Source organism: Hipposideros armiger, unplaced genomic scaffold (assembly GCF_001890085.2).
Source record: "Hipposideros armiger isolate ML-2016 unplaced genomic scaffold, ASM189008v1 scaffold_30, whole genome shotgun sequence".
Lineage (NCBI taxonomy): Eukaryota > Metazoa > Chordata > Mammalia > Chiroptera > Hipposideridae > Hipposideros > Hipposideros armiger.
Genome location: NW_017731380.1, coordinates 1872024 through 1890047, shown reverse-complemented (window position 1 = coordinate 1890047; position 18024 = coordinate 1872024). Strand labels below are relative to the sequence as shown.

The following is an 18024-nucleotide window of genomic DNA, read 5'->3' as shown; positions in this document are numbered from 1 at the left end:
TATTCGAGGTGCTAACAATATGGCCACAACCTGCACCTCAACATCCAGACTCACGTTCCTCTATACCCACACTCTCCACTCTGGTCCCCAGGAGCCCTGGCTAACTAACAAGGGCTGAGCGACAACTCCCACAGCAAGAAATGTTCTTTGTGCTTTTTTATGCATCCAAGCACTTCTCACACCTCCTGGGCTCTTTCTGGGGCCTGGGGGACACTGTTATTTCCACCCTGCATGAAATCTTCCCCGTTCTTTAAGGTCGAGATGTCATCTCCTTTCTGAAAGCTACCCCAATACCCTGGTATCAAGAATACCGAAGCCTTCTTCTGACTTCTCACAGAACAGAACTCTGCATTGATTATAACACTTACTTTATTCTGTCCGAAATGATGGTTGGTTGTTTATGTCTACCTCTGGTGAACTGTCTTGCTTTGCTGTTTCACCTTTTAAAGTGTTATATTGTATTCAAATGAAGAAGGAAAACTTGCAGAGAACAGAAAGCAAAGGAGTAGGAAGTGACAGTGTAGTGACTATTACAACCAGTGAAACTTTGTATTTCAAAAATATTTCCTTGTAATTAGTAACAGGCTATAATATTGTAAGCTAGATTTAATTTCACATTTGTATTAAAATCATGTTTTACTGCAGTCAGACATAAATTAGAGAGCTGTTGAAGGAAAGGAAGAAAAATGGTTGACCAAGATTGGTATGGGAATGGGAGAAAGGCTATATAAAGTGGGAGGGGTGGAAACACCTCATTTTGTCTTAAGTGTCAATAGACTATTCTTCCTTAAAATAAGTTGTGGATACACTGGGTTATCTTGACCTTTCACGTGATGACAATGCCACAGTAATCGCTAAGCGATCTAGCCATGGCCAATGGAGACTCGCACATTTGCTCCCACTGCAAACTAGGAAGAACTGTGAACCAAATCTTTGTATGCAATCTGTTAAGTCTTCAGAAAAGATAGTTTGGATACAATAAAAGATTTTACATGCAACAGTTATCAGTATGACAAGAAATGAATCAGAGGTGGGTCTCACCAGGATGAAACTAGCCTTTTGCAAATACCCACAGCCCCAACGCCTCCTGAGGCGGCGGCTAACAGTTATGTTAACATAACCGACTTCCCTGGCTTTCCCAGCTTTCAAGATCAGAATGTTATTTTATTCTTTGCTCCTTAGTTTCACATGCAGAACTACATACAATTCAAGTTTATTCTAGTAGTTAGGATTTTGAGGTGCAAAGGCCCAGGCACAGGAGAGGCTAATATATGTTCAATGATGACTGTTCTAGGACCAGTCAGTTTCCTTAAATAATTTGATTTAATCCTAGCTGCAGCCTCATGACACAAGCAATATTTCACCCATTTTACAGGCTCTTCACTGAGAGTTGGGTACTTGCCTAGCACTCTGCGGTACCAAAAACTTGCCGTGCATTTTACAATGTAGGTGAGAAATCTATGAAGATGACATACTTCAAAGACATGCTGCTAAATAATATAACAGGCACTTGGGAGAACAGAACTGTATGGAAATGAGATGCTGATTGTGAAGTGGTGACACGTACACAGAAATAAGGAGTTTAGTGTGGTCCAAGCAGGAAGGAGGCAGGGTGAGCTTGGGCTTGGACTTGGCCTTGAAAGATCAAGAAAGGGAAATGGGAAGGCACCTGAGATGAGGCAGCAGCTGGAGCCAATGGTTCCTGCCTGTCACCCTGTAAGGAGGGAGGGAGCAACCACCCAATTCTCCTGGCAGTGAAAAGGAAAAAGAAAGGAAGAAAAGAAGAAGCTACAGAACTTGGTGACTAACAGGATAACTGGAAATAGTCAAGGGCTGCTCCAAAGCTTCACGATGAGGAGACTGCATCTGGAAAAGTGACAGTTGAGAGAAGTAAGAGGTAATGTTGAATCTGAGGTGTTAACAGTGGGGAATAAGCCTAGGAGAAGATGGGGCTACAGAGGCATGGGCTAAGTAAGAACCTACTATCCAAAAAGCCAAGAGTTGAGGAGGATACGTGGACAATAGTGAAAATAAGCTAAAGCAAAAAGGGCGACGGAAGATTCCCATGCAGTTTCATATGAGAACTTGAACGCAAAATGCAAAGGGTTAAGGTGCCAGAATATGGAATCTACAAGATCTCGTAACTTGTTTGTCCAGAAAGTTCACCTGAGAAGTTTGAATGAGAGAAATAAAACAGTCACACAATCAAGCCAAGTTTTGTTTGGCTTGATTTTATGGAAGGGAGAGAGTTAAGCATGTCTGAAGGTCAGGGGGCAGTAGATTAAACCTTCCTGTTTCCCAGATTATTCCATTTCCTAAACTGGCCGGTTAAATGTACTCTCTGAGTAGATAACTTTTTAGAAACAGAAAGCAAAGTTACAGCAGCTGGGAGTAGTCATGAGGTCCCAACAAGATTTCTCACACGCATTTCACAATTTAAAAGTTAGCTAAAGCTGGTCAGCTTCTTTCATTAAAAGCTACCAGAAAATGTGTCTCCATTCAATCCACGTCCTTACCACCATAACCATTGTCACATCCTTGTCTGGTCCTTGATGCTACCTACCTCCTTCCACAACCTAAAACTGCAGTCCCCACCCTCTCCTCTTAACTAATGTTGATCTGCATTCTCCAGTGTCATGCGTCTCTCTTTGACTTGGGGCAAGACTGCTTTTCCACTGTCATCTCTTGTGCCGTTAAATCAGCTTTTTCACTGTCATTTCTTCTAACACTGTATCATCTGTACATTCTACTGCCAACATAGCTTTGTAAAAATATTTTTTGTTTTCCTCTCCAGTGTTCACAGTCCTCATGTCACTCTTGCTTTCAGACTTGATGCATTGTTTGTATGGAATGGGATCACAATTATACACATTCTTAGGTATCTTCTCCCATCTTTCTGTTGGATGACCCTCTAAAATACCCAACCCTCCTAGAGACCCAAATTACTTCTTTCAAATGATGTCCTTCTGCAATCCACCCCCATCAGGTCAATTTGTAATTACAGTGTTATTTTAGTTCTAAAACATTTTTTTCTTTTATGGACCTATGAATTTACACCTATCTTTTCTAAGAAGTTTCTGATACTCAACTTTTCTAAAATCTCTAACTATGTCCACTGGGTTTTTTTAAGCTCTAGGATGAGTCACTTTCCCATAAGGTTCTTGTCACTTCCATGTCACCAACTAGCTATTCTTTATTGGAAACAATTAAGTCCAAAACAGGAATGCCATTCTTTGCTCTCTCTCAGTTCATTCTAAGACACAAAATTATCAGCAAGTCAAATCTGGTCTTTATTAGATGTTATGCGTTAAGTGGAATGAAATTTTCAGCAGATATTGACACAGGGTCCTCTCTTACTGTACGTTTTTGCCTCTGTATAATACATATCAAAAAAACTAACACTGGAGTTAAATATGAAATCTGGGGTTTTACAAATGATAGAACAAAGTGATAGTGCCATTGATAAGAGCAAAGAGAGTAGTAATGTACACACACATTAAGAAAATCTGCATATATCAAAGAAGCCACCAACAAAAAAGGAACAAATTTTCTAGGAAAAATGGCAAATGCTCTTCTACTGCACTGGAATATGATTTGATTCAATAAAAAAAAAATTAGTGGTTTAATTTTTCGAGTATGTATTTACTGTATAAAACATGATATCACGCCCTTATTTTATGGTTATATTTAACTCTATCTCCTTGGTGTTAAAACTTACCTTACATGACTCAAAACTAGCCGAGGAACAATCTGTCTTTTGAAATCCTTTGCCCTTCTCTTACACCTCAAGAACGTGAGGGTTAGCTTCATTCTTCTGTTTCCAACAGTTATATTTTTAGCTTTTTAGACTTTATGGCGCTCTATCTACCTGTAATTATGCTGCAGAAGCAGAAGACGACGCCAGTGAAGGCCAGCAGCAGACAAGATAGCAAAAGGCCTATTTGTGGTCTTGAACAGCTGCAAGAAGGCAGGGCGTGCCTGGCAAGGCTCCCTCTGACTCTCGCCAGGCTCGACAAATGCTAAGAGCTGGACCTGCTTTCAGAACAGTCCCTAGCACAGAACATTATTTCACTGCCCTGGACGCAGAGGGCCGCAAAGTCCAAGAGGGGTGATCAAAAATGTAACACACAAAAAAATGCACAGAGAGGTGCTAAGAGTGATCACATATGGAAAGCCCTCTAGATCCTAATGAACTACCACCCACTGTCCCACCCTCCTCTCCCAAAGCAAAACAAAGCCAAACCATCACCACCTCCTTATGGAAGGCCAGATGTTACTTTTAGTTCCAGCTTGGAAATACTGTCCAAGTAAGTTTTGAAAACTTTTTCCTTAACATAAGAAGTCATAAATCTATATTTTACTCAAGACAACAGAAACGAGATGCTATTCATCAGATGTTTAAAAATGGGAGTATTCTTCAGGTAACGAGGAACATTCTCTAGCGGATGTCTTCTTCCCCAGTTATATAAAATTCCTTTTGTAAGGGACCATTATTGTCTTTGGGTAAATAAAAGATGCTGTTATGTGTGCAGGCTTATTATAGCTCAAAGTGATTAGAGGCTTTTAGACAATAATCCTTGCCCTGTACAGTTTTTCTGGCTCCTTGGTTTAAGTTAGTGCTTTCTTACTTAGTTAGTTAATGTAATTGCAGCAAAGTAGCACATTTATATTCTATTCATCAACATTAGCATAGAATGCAAATTTGCTTTGGAATTTTATACACACATGCACATTTCTTCATAAGACTCAGAAAGGTTGGCGGTGAGATTAGAAATAGGAATTTGGGGAATAAGAATGCCCAAAGAGATGAGGGTGAACAAACTACCTCAAAAGTAAAGGTGGCTAATGAAGACAGGCTACCATTTCTTGGCTGGAATTAAGAGTTTTATATGCATTTAGGATAAGAGTGGACGGTAACTACCTTTCTGGCAAATGCCGACAACTGAAGTTTCTCTTATTATGTGATAGATTGGCCCCCTAGAGGTGCTTCCACAAACAAAACAAGCACGCCTCAAAAGGATCCAGCCATCAGTTTTTAAATAATTCATATTTTACTTTTCATATGCCCATAAAGTCAAATTCTACTGAGAAAATGCTCCAATTTATTTTGTTATACGGGCATTCTGTTGATGTTAATGCTGACTGAATAAGTGTCCCAGGACTTAAAACTTGGAAACTGCCAACTGTGTCAAGAATGAGGAGTCACAGATTTGGATTGTACTGAACCTCTCTTACAACACAATTTATGTCACTCTATAATATGATCAAAGACATATTTAGCAGCTAAAAACAACCAGAACTACCGCTACTTACGGTTGACACAGCTTCACCAGATCCTGGTCTGTGGTGTTGGGAGGCAGTCCTCGGATATAGAGATTCGTTTTGCTTAGCTGATCCCATCCTGAGTTGCTACTGCTGCTACTGTTGTTATTACTGCTGGTGGTGCTGGGGCTGGGAGGGGCCATGGGGTGGGCTGGGACCAGAGACTGCTGAAAAACAGAGGTCAAGCGTTAGAACAACGCTGGATGGAACGTATTCAGCACCATTCAGAGGCTGTTTGATCTCCAAAATAAAACAAAGTTATTACCAAGATATAAATAAGGAATATCTTAAGCTACCTTAATATACAAATTGTAATTTACACCTTAAAAAAAGATCTGTTCATTCTACCAAGAAAAAAGCCCTCTCCTTCAAACATGAAATTAATAATAGGATTTTACTCAGTAGACTATATTCTCCCTGTGCACTTTAAATATGACTAAATTGATATAACATTAATTTATCCACACATTTTAAGGAACGCATCTACTGAGACTCAAAATTAACTCGCATGGAGTTATGTGATAATATCATTTTAATATACAGTAATTTGAAAATCACTAGACTTTTGAAAAGGTTTTCAAATTTTGAAGAACATTTGATTGAAAGCTGCTGATCATTTTATTAAGATGACTCTTGGAAATAAAAAAAAAGATTACTCTTCATGTGTCAGAAAGTTAGAATTCAATCAAGGTGTTCAAATAAGGAAAATTTCACCTAGTTCTAAGACAGGCGCACAGCTTCACTGAAACATCTGGATGAGATTTACAGGCATGCTGCCTTTCGCTCTGGCAAACCTCGTGAAATTTAACCCCTGTGAGAACGGCGAAGTAGCTGGAAACCTTCCCAGACCTCGCTACAACCAACGTAACTTTTGTAAAGCCTTCAGCCGAGGACTGACTCGGTGTGGTTTCAGTCAGCAGAGACCTAGGGAGCACGTCTGAAACTGAACTCAAACCAGATAATTCTCTGTTAACCAATCAAAAGCAACCACAGTTTTCTGTCCTTATGCCACACACATGACTTCTGAGGAAGTTAAATGGTTCAGTTTGAGATGGAAGTGAGCACACCCCAAAGTAGTCTCTTAGCAAATGCTCAACAGTTTCGCATCAGGGCGGGAGTTTTTTGTTCTTTTTTCCACCGCCCATCTTCTAAATAATACATATACTAATCCAAGGATGTCGCTTAGATTGAGTAATCATTTGCAAATATAAAATTAAATAGTCACTAGACATTCAACAGAGGTTTCAAATCTTACAGCTTGATTTTTTACTGCCCCAAACAAGAAAATTAGGCATGTCTAAGACACAATTAAATTCCACTTTGGCGAGTTCAAAAAGAACACCCCTTGGCAATAAGGATAACACTGTTTAGCTTGTCAGTAAGCTCAGCTAACATGACGGGTTAGCTGGCTCTGCACCCAGTTCCCGCCATGACCATCCGAATTCCCCACTGTCCCAACGCGCTAGGATCCTCACTAATCTGACACGGAACCATGTCTTCCTGTCCTATACTGTGCACATTCTTCTCACCGCCCAGGGTCCTTGCTAATATCACTGGATCCAAACACCACTTTATCTCAACAGAGTCTCTTTAGAAGGAGAGTAGCAAGAAGGGTTAACAACAGTCACTGCATCAATGAAGGCTGAACTTGAACTGGGAACCATCAGTACTGCTTAAGCCAAGAAAAATCCGGCCTGAGATCATATCCTATCAGATCTCTTTGATTTATGCCCTTCATAAGCAGTTGAACTCATATCCTTTCCTCTCATCCCTGGTTTTTCTCTAAGAGATGAAGAATCTGTTTGCTAGATGTAAAACTAATAAGCCCTTTCCCTTGATCTGTCGCAGGTGGCACCTCGGCCAGCCAGCCATGCCACACCAAGGCCTGTGTTCCTTGTCCAGAGTCAGTCAGTCCATCTGCTAGTTGCTACCTGAAATTAGCCAGGGCATCCCCTATTTCTCACTGCCGTTAACAGAGGGGCTGGGAAGTAACACACTCATTTGCCTCCCCGTCCCAAGCCTCTGACTTATACAAAGAGCCTGTAGCTGTAGACAAAGCTAGGCAAGACAGAATTTTTTCTTAAATCATCTTTGATTCATGTCCAAGAACCTGTCCCTGCCACAAACCATACTGTTCTTCATGGTAGGACCCAGTCGGTTATGTTTAGTGCAGCTGTTCGGGGATGAAACGTCGTCACCTGGGATAAGACCTGGAGAAGTCCGAATGAGGCTGTGGACTTGATACCCTCCCCACCTCTCAGTGGGATTATACCAACAAAGCAGACGAACCATCACACATTTTAAAGTCTGCATTGGCTCTAACCTCTGCTTTTCTCCGGGGTGGAAGTTGGAGGGTTGGGTGAGGAGGGTTGGGTGTGGATTAAAAGAAACATTTTGGGGGGTATGACTTATTTGGAGATTATTTGGACATGAAGGTAGTAGGTTTTTATTTATGTATTTATCTTTGGCAGAAGTAGAACCATGATTTACATCTCAGGATTTACACAGCTGATTTCATATATCTTTGACAGGCCCCCATATTTATTACCGTAATATTTTCCAACTCTGGAAAGTAGGTGGGGAGCACACACAGCAGGTCCCGCCCTGCCTCTCCTCTGGTCTGCCCAAGGGGAAAGACATCTCCTACGACTCTCATCTCAGGTGGGAGAAGGGGGCTCCTGACTGTACCCTGAGGAGGATGACGGGCCTCTGGTGAATCCTATACAGAACTGATTCAAATGTTATCCTAATAGCAACCATTTTTCAGAACTAGCTGAAGACAGAGAAAGGCATCTGAAAGAGAGAAGCCATCAATTATTCTATGTTGTCAGTTTTTTATTTCCTGGTGCAGAAAATTTTACATTAAAGATTAAGTTTTTAGAATTTGTTGAAATGAAAATGTTAAGTCCTGATAAAGATTGGGCACATCTTCAAAGAAGAAAATTCAACCACAAGAAAGCTGATTCTACTAAATACTCAGAATGGGTTAAGGATCGTTTAAAAAATATGAGTCATAATGACTGTCATGTACTGCGTGTGTAATATGCGCCAGACACTGTGCCAACTGCTTTATGTGCATGATCTTACTTAACCCAACAAAGCAGGTAAATCACTGTTCTCCCATTTTGCAGATTAGGAAACTGAGACTCAAGAGGGGTTAAGTAATGTGCCAATGTCACACATTTAGTAGGTGGCAGGGCTGGAAATGAACCCAGATCTGGGGGACGACAAAGCCAGAGCCTTGAAACAGGGCTCTAAATGGCACTCGAAGCACTGACTATACCCTAAAACCCTAATTGCAGTCTTTCATTTTCCTTCCTGCAACTTAGTTACTAAATTCAAGTTTCTCTAAAATGTGACAAGGCCACCGGTGGCTATGTTTTCCTAATAATGAGCACTGTGTGTGTGTGTGTGTGTGTGTGTGTGTGTGTGTGTGTGTGAAACTTAGCTTTAAAAAGGTTGTTTTTTAAAATTCTACCTTATTATGCTTTCATTAACAAAAAAATTCTGCAACTTTTGAAAGCTACAGCATATTAAGTCTGAAATCAGAGTCAGCATTTAGGGAAAGCTCAATTTAACCCCTGAAGGATTAACCCCCCACTCCCAGACTGAAATGCATTGATAAGTCTGTAACTACAACTTCAGACCTTTGATCAATTCAAAGCCATTACACTTTGCAGTATGCCTCACTAGCACAAATTGTAAACTTGAAAAAAAAAAAGCTTACAAAGGGGATGACATTTTACCAAACCCCATTTTCATCACTGGCTGTCCTTTTTACACTTTGCCTCTCAAAGCCCATAAACTGCTCTGGAATTTGGAAAGACCCCTCCCTCCCTCGGATGAAGTTCGGCGCTAATTTTTACAAGTTCATCCTAATTAAGGAACTATGTGGCTGGAAGGTCACAGCTAAGTGCTTACCATCCTAGGAGTAGTAGTATATCTCAGAGTCTAGCAATCCATCTCAGCCTTCTCTGGGCTAATTTCACTGCTTTGTGGTCAGATCACCAAGCTACCTATCCAAGCTGTCTATCCAAAGGCAGGGAAAACAAGCTAATTCCATTTTCATGGTAACACTTATCTGGGCTTAATTTGCATGCCCAAATTGATAGAAAAACTAAGTTGGTGGTAAGTAAATGGGGTGGCTGTATTAGCAAGCCCTCTCTGCACTCCCTGCATGAGTGGGTGTGGCACCAACAGGAAGAGTGCTTGTCAGCCATCAGGGAGGACTTCCTGTGTGGAAAGCACTCAGGGAGGACTTCCTGTGTGGACAGCGCTGATGTCTCCATCCTGCCAGGAAAGCCCACTCACCTCCTACACTAACAGACAGGATGATCAACAACAGGCACATGACAACACACACACACACACACACACACACATTAAATCTATCTCTCTCCATCACATCACAGCCCACCCCAGCAGCACGCTAAGTAGTCTCTTCTATATGAGGGCAAGTCTAGGCGTCTCTTACAAAACAAAACAACAGAAACAAAACAAAACGCAAAAAATAACCATATGTGAAATAAAACATATTAGTAATCATGTACATTGTAGATTTCTATTCAGCAAAGACAATAAAAAAATAAAGACCTGTCATTAGAAACTGTATTGTCTTATTTCCTTCCTATTTCTAACAAGCTAAAAAAATAATGCTCTCACCAATCTTACAGCTGAAGCTGTCCTCTCCCCCACCCCCTCACTTAGTAACTTCCCTAAGAATTCTAATACTTTTTAAAGGGAAAGGAGACCTAAGGCAGGCCTTTTAATTACCCTCAAATCTTCCTTAAGGCTATCATCCTTATGGTTTTAGCAGGTTATAATCCACAATCCCCATCCCCATCCCGATATCCCATACACACACACACACACACACACACACACACACACACACAGAGAGAGAGAGAGAGAGAGAGAGAGAGAGAGAGAGAAAGAGAGAGAGACAGACAGACAGACACCACCATCACCGCATACATCAGAAAGGTTCAACACATTAACAACTCCTTCCTTTATCCAGAAGCAAAATAATCTTCTCTACAGTTGCTCCTAAGAACAGATGGAACATTACAGCTTTCACCAGGATACAACAGACTATCAAGCCTGGCCTGAACTGAACACTACATAAAAAGGTTGTATACTATACCAGTTCCATACACCGTTCCTCTCAACAAGCTTTCAAGACGTAAAAGAAATTTGACAATTTAAGAAAATTATCAAACAGGAGTGAGGAAAAACACCCAAATAGGCCAATTTCACCACAGTTTGCATATTTTCCTTGTTTCCCGAGTGGCTCAGAGAGGTCTAGGAATCATAAGCTGAGAAAGATAAAGCTCCTGGCACGGGCTGCTGGGAAAGTACACAATGCGAGAAGGAGGTGAATTAGTGAGAGATGAGAAGCTGGATAGGAAGCAGATGCTGTTCCGGGTAGGTCAGGCTGTGAAAAGCCAGCACCTATGTATGTGGGAGGAAGGACAAATGTGCAAATGTCATGTAATCCCATTTGATGTTAGGATATCAAAGCTTAAAATCACATGGCTAATTAGTTAATAAAACTGGTTCTCAATATTGTCACTGTCCCTTGTTTGGAGACAAACTTTGCAGCCACTAAGACTATGATAGTGAGCAATAGATTATTCAATATGTTTGGTTGGATTACATCTGTCAAAGGAGAGGGGTGCATATTTTATGCCAGCTATTCAAATAAAATCTAAAGCTAAAAAAATCCCAATAGATTTCACAACTTCATAGTCCCCAAGATACCTACCAAAGAGCGCTGATCCTTGCATGTAAAGCTGCAATATCTACATAGAAATCTCTTTACCTGAGTTCATGAATAGAGCATCATTTTCTTAGGCTTCAGATGAAACAAATTTAAGACTTGCATTGAATGCATATCTGTTGGATACAACATGACTGATTGAATGGATGGAGAGACCATGTTGCAGAAGTAAAACTCAACTTAAGTGAAAGGGAAAACCCCTTAGAAACGAAAACAACTTGGACAAGCTCTTTGGGTGGAGGTAGTGGTTGTAAAGCGGGTAAGAAAAAAGGGCAAGCGGTGTTTTCCTTCAAGGTCCAAGAAACGAGATTCCTTATCATTCTAGTATCTTTTAAAGATCCGGTTCTGTGCTCCAGGATGCAAATCAGCTCAACTGTTCAGTTCTTCCCAAGGGTCTCTTCCCAAGAACCCCACTGATTCCCCCAAAGTGCCTGCCGGGAACTCTAAGCCAAGAAACACTTGCGTTCTTGTCCCGTTTGTTCCTTCTCGCTTTCGTAACAGCAGTTGTAAGAGGGGAGAGAGTTAAAAACCAACAGGAAACCTCCATGAATATAGTCAACTAATCTTTGACAAAGGAGCAAAGGCAATACAACGGAACAAAGCTAATCTCTTCAGTAAACGGTGCTGAACAACGGGACCTCCACGAGCAAAAACTCAGCCTCGACCCCTCTATGCACCCGTCACCAAAATTAACTCAAAGTAGATCACCTAAATGCAAATCTACAAAATTCCTATAAGATAATACAGGAGATGGCCTTGGGTGTGGTGATGTCCTTTTAGATACAACACCAAAGACAGGATCTATGACAAACATAATTGATAAACTGGAGTTCATTAAAATGAAAAACTCCTGCTCTGAAAGACACTATCAAGAGGATTAGAAGATAAGCCACAGACTGGGAGAAAATATTTGCAAAAGGTACATCTTATCAGGACTGTTATCCAAAATACACACAAAGAACACCCAAAATTCAACAATAAGAAAACAACTTGGTTTTAAAAGTGGGCCAAAAACCTTAACAGAGGCTTCACCAAAGAAGGTATACAGATATCAAATACGCTTATGAAAAGCTGCTTCACATCCTATGTCATCAGGAAATCAAAATTAAAATAAGATACCACTACACACACCTATTAAAATGGCCAAAGTCTGGAGCACCAACAACAAATGTGATAGAGGACAAGCAGCAACAGACGCCTGCATTCAATGCTGGTGGGGATGCCAACTTGTACGGCCGCTTTGGAAGACAGTTTGGAGATGTATACAAAAGTAGGCATACTCTTACCATAGGATCCAGCAATCGCACTCCTTGGTATTTACCTAAAGGAGCTGAAAACTTATGTCCACACAAAACCTTGCACATGGGTGTTTATAGCAGCTTTCTTCATCATTGCCAAAACTTGGAAACAACCAAGATGTCCTACAGTAGATGAACGGATACGTAAGCTGTGGCACACGCAGACAGTGCTTTTTAAAAAATGAGCCATCCAGCCATAAAAAGATATGGAGGAAACTTAAATGCTTACTACCGAGTGAAAGAAGCCAATTTGAAAAGACCTATGACTGTATAATTCTAATTACATGACAATCTGGAAAAGGCAAAACGATGGAGACAATAAAAGATCAGTGGTTTCCTGGGCTTGGGGGAGGGAGGGTTGAAGAGGTGTGGCCCAGGTTTTCACGGCAGTGAAAATACTCTGTATGATATTATAATGGTGGATACAGGTCACTATACATCTGTCCAAACTCATAGAATGTACGACACCAAGAGTGAGCCCTAAGGTAAACTGTGACACTATGAGTGATTATGATGTGTCAGTGCAGGTTCACCTTTGGTAAAAAATACACCATTCTGGTGAGTGATGTTGATAATAGAGGGAGCTATGCATGCGTGGGGGCAGGGGTACATGGGAAATCTCTGTACCCTCTTCTCAATTTTGTGGTAACTGCTCTAAAAAGAAAACCTAAAGTCTTATATATGTGTATTTTTAAAACCCAACATGTAAATACCAGATTGAAGGAGTTAAATCTAAGTCATTCAATAGAAAACTGGAGGGCGAAGAAAGGAAGTGAGGGGATTAAGCAATGGGTTCAAAACTTCCTTACCAGAAAACACACTCATTAGGAAGAAAAAGCTTTTAACAGTGGGCTCCTGGCCTTATCTACCCTTAATTGCATCACATATAATAGCGTGGTATGGTACAGTTTCTAAAAATAGTTAAGAATCCAACCAAGAGACATCAGGGATGAAAGGGCCTGAGACAGAAAGGTTGCAGAAGGCTTCACAGAGGGGGTAGACAGCTGAGTGAGCTGAATATTAATGGCAAGCCATTAAGAATAAGAGGAATGGGCGGGTGTGTGGGGAGAGCAGGGGAGGAGACAACTAAGATATAGAGAGGAGGGATCCTTCTTCGTGAAAGCCAGTGGAAAGCCAATCTTCGTAGGTTCAGAGGGTATGCTAGGACAAGGTGATTTGGGGGTGGGGGAGACTGGGGGGGTGGTACTAGGAAGGTAGTAGGATGACCTAGAAATCAAAGACAGAATATGGATAGGATGTCACAAATTACTGTCCAGTCTCAGCGGGAGAAGAGAGATTTTAAAGATAATAAACGAAGGGGACAGCTTGTCGGAAATGTACAAATAGGCAAATTCTGCCCCCTCCTCTCTATGAATACATATATAGAAAAGAAAAATTACTGGATGGGAAAGTCAGAGTATCGAGATTCCGATCCTGCCTCAGCCAGTAACTGGAGTATGTCATCTCCGGGCAGCTCAGCTCCTCACCTGGAAACAGGCGGGTTAGACTGGGTGGTTTCTCCCATTTTAACACCAGAATAAGCGCTTCTTGCCATCTCCAGCTAAGGCATATCAAGACAGAACTCGGCCAGGCCGTTGGGTAGGTGCGCCTATCTGTCTGCCAAATGGCCGGAGAGATGGGAGCGTGAGGTTACCGTTTCATGGAGCAGCTGGAGGGCCAGCAAGACTCTCACACTGCCGTCCTGTTTCCCTACCCCACTTAGGCCAAGCACTGGCTCCTCATTTAGTCACAGGTGATGATGAGAAAATGCGATAAATACATAAACTATACTAATATCAGCCCAAGCTTAAAGGGACATCTTAAAAATAATATTCAGAGTTCCCAAAACTAGAGTGTTCTTAAGGTGAAAATATTATAGCTGAAATTGCCTTAATAACTTAGATCTATCAAGATTTTATGTTGGTTAAAAGCCTGACATCTTTTTGTTTGAATGTGTAATTAGTATAAAAATTTGCATTTCACATTCTGTTTAATTGCTTACATAGAAAAAGGACCATGTAATAGCTCCAAAACCACCTTAAGAGAAAACTCAAACCACCCCAAGCAGGCCACTATTAAAACATAGTCAACTTATGTTCCTGCCCAACTTCTGGTGCAAAATCGCTCTTTCTGGGTCCTGAATGCAATGTAGAGGGCGTTTTTCTCCTCCATCTGAGCCCCAGGCGAGGAATTTTCCAATCCACACCAGTTTTCTTCCTCAACACAGAACCTTATGGGGGGGGGGGGGGACACACAACAAAAACAAACTCTTCTTTTCCTTTTTGCTCAAAATAAATTGGAGGAAAAAAGAGGAAAAAAAAACTTCCTACGGGAAGTACAACATTACCTTTATCAGGGAGTTCAGAGTACCTCTGTGATGCTCTGAATTTCCTGCCTCACCCCAATGAAGTTAAGCAACCAGTGCTGACAACTTCCTTCCAGCTGTTTTTTAAAGTCCAGGCACAGTACAGTTTGTATCTTCTCCTAGGACTTCTTGTACATAAAGAGCTATCACTGAGATTGCAAACTCCTCAGGGTGGATATAACCTATTTTAAAATACACTTTCTACTTATTGAAAGTAGTGTAAAGTGATTAACTAAACATTAAAGTTAGAAAAAAATGAGTCAGATGACCCCCCCAAAATGAATTTATTCAAGTTAATTTTTTTTAGATGCAAAGGGACATGTGAATGAGCTTATAGTATTATGGGTTTCACAAATTTGCCCCTAGAGAAAAACATTATCTGTACTTTCAAGAAACTTAGCAAGTACTTGAAATTTCCCCACAATAGTTTTTAAAAATGAAAACTTATCTGATAATGTTGTGATTTGTACACAATCAAACTGAAACATCATCGACAGGAAACAGTTTTGAGTTACTATAAAAAAATTAACAATTACATTTCTCATAATAACACCCAGCAGCTTACATCTGATACAATGTGGGTAATTAGTGTAGAAGAGCTCTTTATTCTGTATCTCTGTGTATGTGTCTTTATGTAACTATCTTTGTGTGTGGCTTGTGTGTGAGTAAATAGAAGGAGGTAAGTAGACAGTTGTCTGTGATATACTATAAGTCTCATACAAAACACAATAGCTTTTTGAAAATATGTTTTTTTTTTTTTTGCCTGAGATCACCTAAGAAATTGACTATTTGCCTGAGATCTCAATCCTGCGTATACATCAAGGCACAGTCATACAAAACTGAGACAAAAATTTTTTGAGTTATTTTTCTTTACCATATGCAATGTACCCTAATAGCTTTTCTCATCTATTTCATTAAAAAAGAAATGCTGATAGCAACCTACGATCTGAGATCCTACTAATATTGCCAGTTGCAGATTAAAAAACGGTGGTCTGCTGACTTTCTTAAACTCTGATGTGCACAGGAATTCCAGCAAGCTTCTAGGTCATGTCCATGCACAAGGCAGGACTCAGCGCAAGTAAGTACTCTCGGTATGTTAGAATGAATTTTAGAAAGGTTTCTTTCCAGCTCTAATAAGGAGCAAGCTGTAGCTACTCACCAAATGAAATAAAAATCTTTGTACATCTGATATCCAATCCAGTATCTGCTCAGAATCACAAAATGTTAGAACTGAGAGAGACGGCCGAGATCATACAATCCAATAATTCTCAACTGAAGGTATCATAGAATCTTGAGAGATAGGTCTGGGGCATGGAAGTGGGGACAGTATTTTTATTTTCATTGAAGACGGCTGAGACAGCTCAGTTTTTAAAACGTTGAGAAACACTGATCTTTCTTATCCAACCCCTCACTTTACAAGAAATCTGAGGCTCAGAGAAGTGTATATATGTCCAAAGTAATACAGCTAATTTAAGGCAGAACTAGGTCTCCATTCCCACCACTGCTGTCAAAAAGTACCAGCCCTTGTTTGCTACAAAGATTATAGCAAGGATGAAGATAGATGCCAACTTTTCTTTATGAGTCCTAAAAAGGAAAATTTATATGCTAGTCCTGTTAAGTCATCATAGAAGAAGTATATATTTTGTATAGCCTCTTTTACATCCCGTATTTCATTCACCTCGTATTTCTAGATGACTTATTTGGATGTCCATGTCTATGCCAGACATCTAGTTTCTTGCTTACCAAAAAAAAATAATAATAATAATAATAATAAAAAAGGGGGGGGACTACTCATACCATCTAATAAATTTTTAATTCAAAATTCCTAAAAAATTATTGTAAATGTTATCTTTTCTACATTTGTATAGTAAAAATTGGTGAATAACACAATCATTACCTGTACCATCTACGAAAAGATACAAAAATCAAACAGATTAATTATAGCAGTTTGTAGCCTTTCTGTCAGAGAAGTACATTGTCAACTGACACTATAATAGGTTTAGAAACCTTCGAAGAATCACTAGAATTGCCCACCCACTGTCTTCAACCTTTAGTTCCCTTACCAAAACCAAAACCAAAACCAAAACCAAAACCAAACAAAAAAGATTTGTAAGACTTTTCTTTTCATGTATTCCAGTGTTGGTTTTTCTCCTAAAGCTCGACAATGACTATACTCACGAATTCTCTAAGACAAGCTGGTTTTCCCTCAGAAGCCCCAAAAGTTATGCTATGCGAGCCCTGCCCCCAGAAGCCATGGAACTGTTTTTCTTCTGACCTGAGAAGCATGTCTCCATTCTTGCAGGGACAAGTTTTCTGACCTGTCTAACTTCTCTCGATCGGTACGGCAAGTTCAGACTGAATATCTCCTGCTACCCAAAGTTCAGAGACTTTCCTCCCTTTACTCCCTGATGAAGCCCACGCCCTGCACTGCTGGCTGATCACTCAGGAGCCATGTTGTCCCTCCTTGGAAACCCAGGCACCTTGGAAGCTAATCAGTCCAAAGGCTGGTAAGGTCCCTTCCTCTCTTCAACTTTTCTGAAGTACATAAACTGATGGAGAACTTCATTCTGCGGGTAAGCAGAATCTACGAAATGGTTTCACCATTTATGTAAACCAGACGTGGCTTTTCTTTCAGTCTTTTTTCTTTTAGTCTTCAAATTCTTTCACAATACTTTGTTTAGAGTAGGAAGTTGTTGCTCAAGAAGAATAAGAAAAAAAAACCCCGAAGCTATTAATTTCCCTGAATATCTTTTCATTTTCTGTTGCTAAAGTTACTCACAAAGCATCAGAAACCATGTAGCTGATGCAGCGGTTAAAACGCTGTATGTTGACCAGTTCTGGGGCAAAGGCGAGTATGAGACGCTAGCCAGGGCTAGATGACAGTGGAGCCTAAGTCTTGTAGGAGTTTGACAGCTAGGGAGAAATGCATCAGTCCCATCATTTTCCCAGCTGAAACAAGATCTCTACTTTCTCTGGAAATCTATTACAGTTCCTCTCCAGACTAAAGCATTTCCCAACTCTCTGACAGGTGGACTTTAAAACTCCTAGTTTAGACTTTAAAACACCAGAGACACTAGATAAATTATGATTGATGGTGAGAATTAAAATTCAGAAAAAAGTAGGAGTCCTAATAATCTGAAACTTATTATTGCCTTTGGATACGTGAGGTAGGTGGGTATCTGACTTTTCAAAACAGATTAATCAGAATTACTATAAACCTTCAAGAAGGTGTAATCACTTTGGGATCCTCCTGCCTTCGG

At 40.4% G+C, this 18024-nt stretch overlaps 1 protein-coding gene across 7 annotated transcripts in view; it reads right to left on the bottom strand.

Annotated features, from left to right (window-relative positions):
* The window catches only part of RBMS1 (RNA binding motif single stranded interacting protein 1), a 220165-nt gene that overhangs the window by 87253 nt on the left and 114888 nt on the right, over positions 1–18024 (bottom strand). For 5 of the 7 annotated variants that reach the window (XM_019636861.1, XM_019636856.1, XM_019636860.1 and 2 more), the window contains exon 2: positions 5314–5489. In XM_019636861.1, the coding sequence (XP_019492406.1) occupies positions 5314–5489 (176 nt within the window). The remainder of the gene's footprint in view (positions 1–5313; positions 5490–18024) is intronic. The other 2 variants (XM_019636854.1, XM_019636857.1) reach the window with 1 other exon arrangement.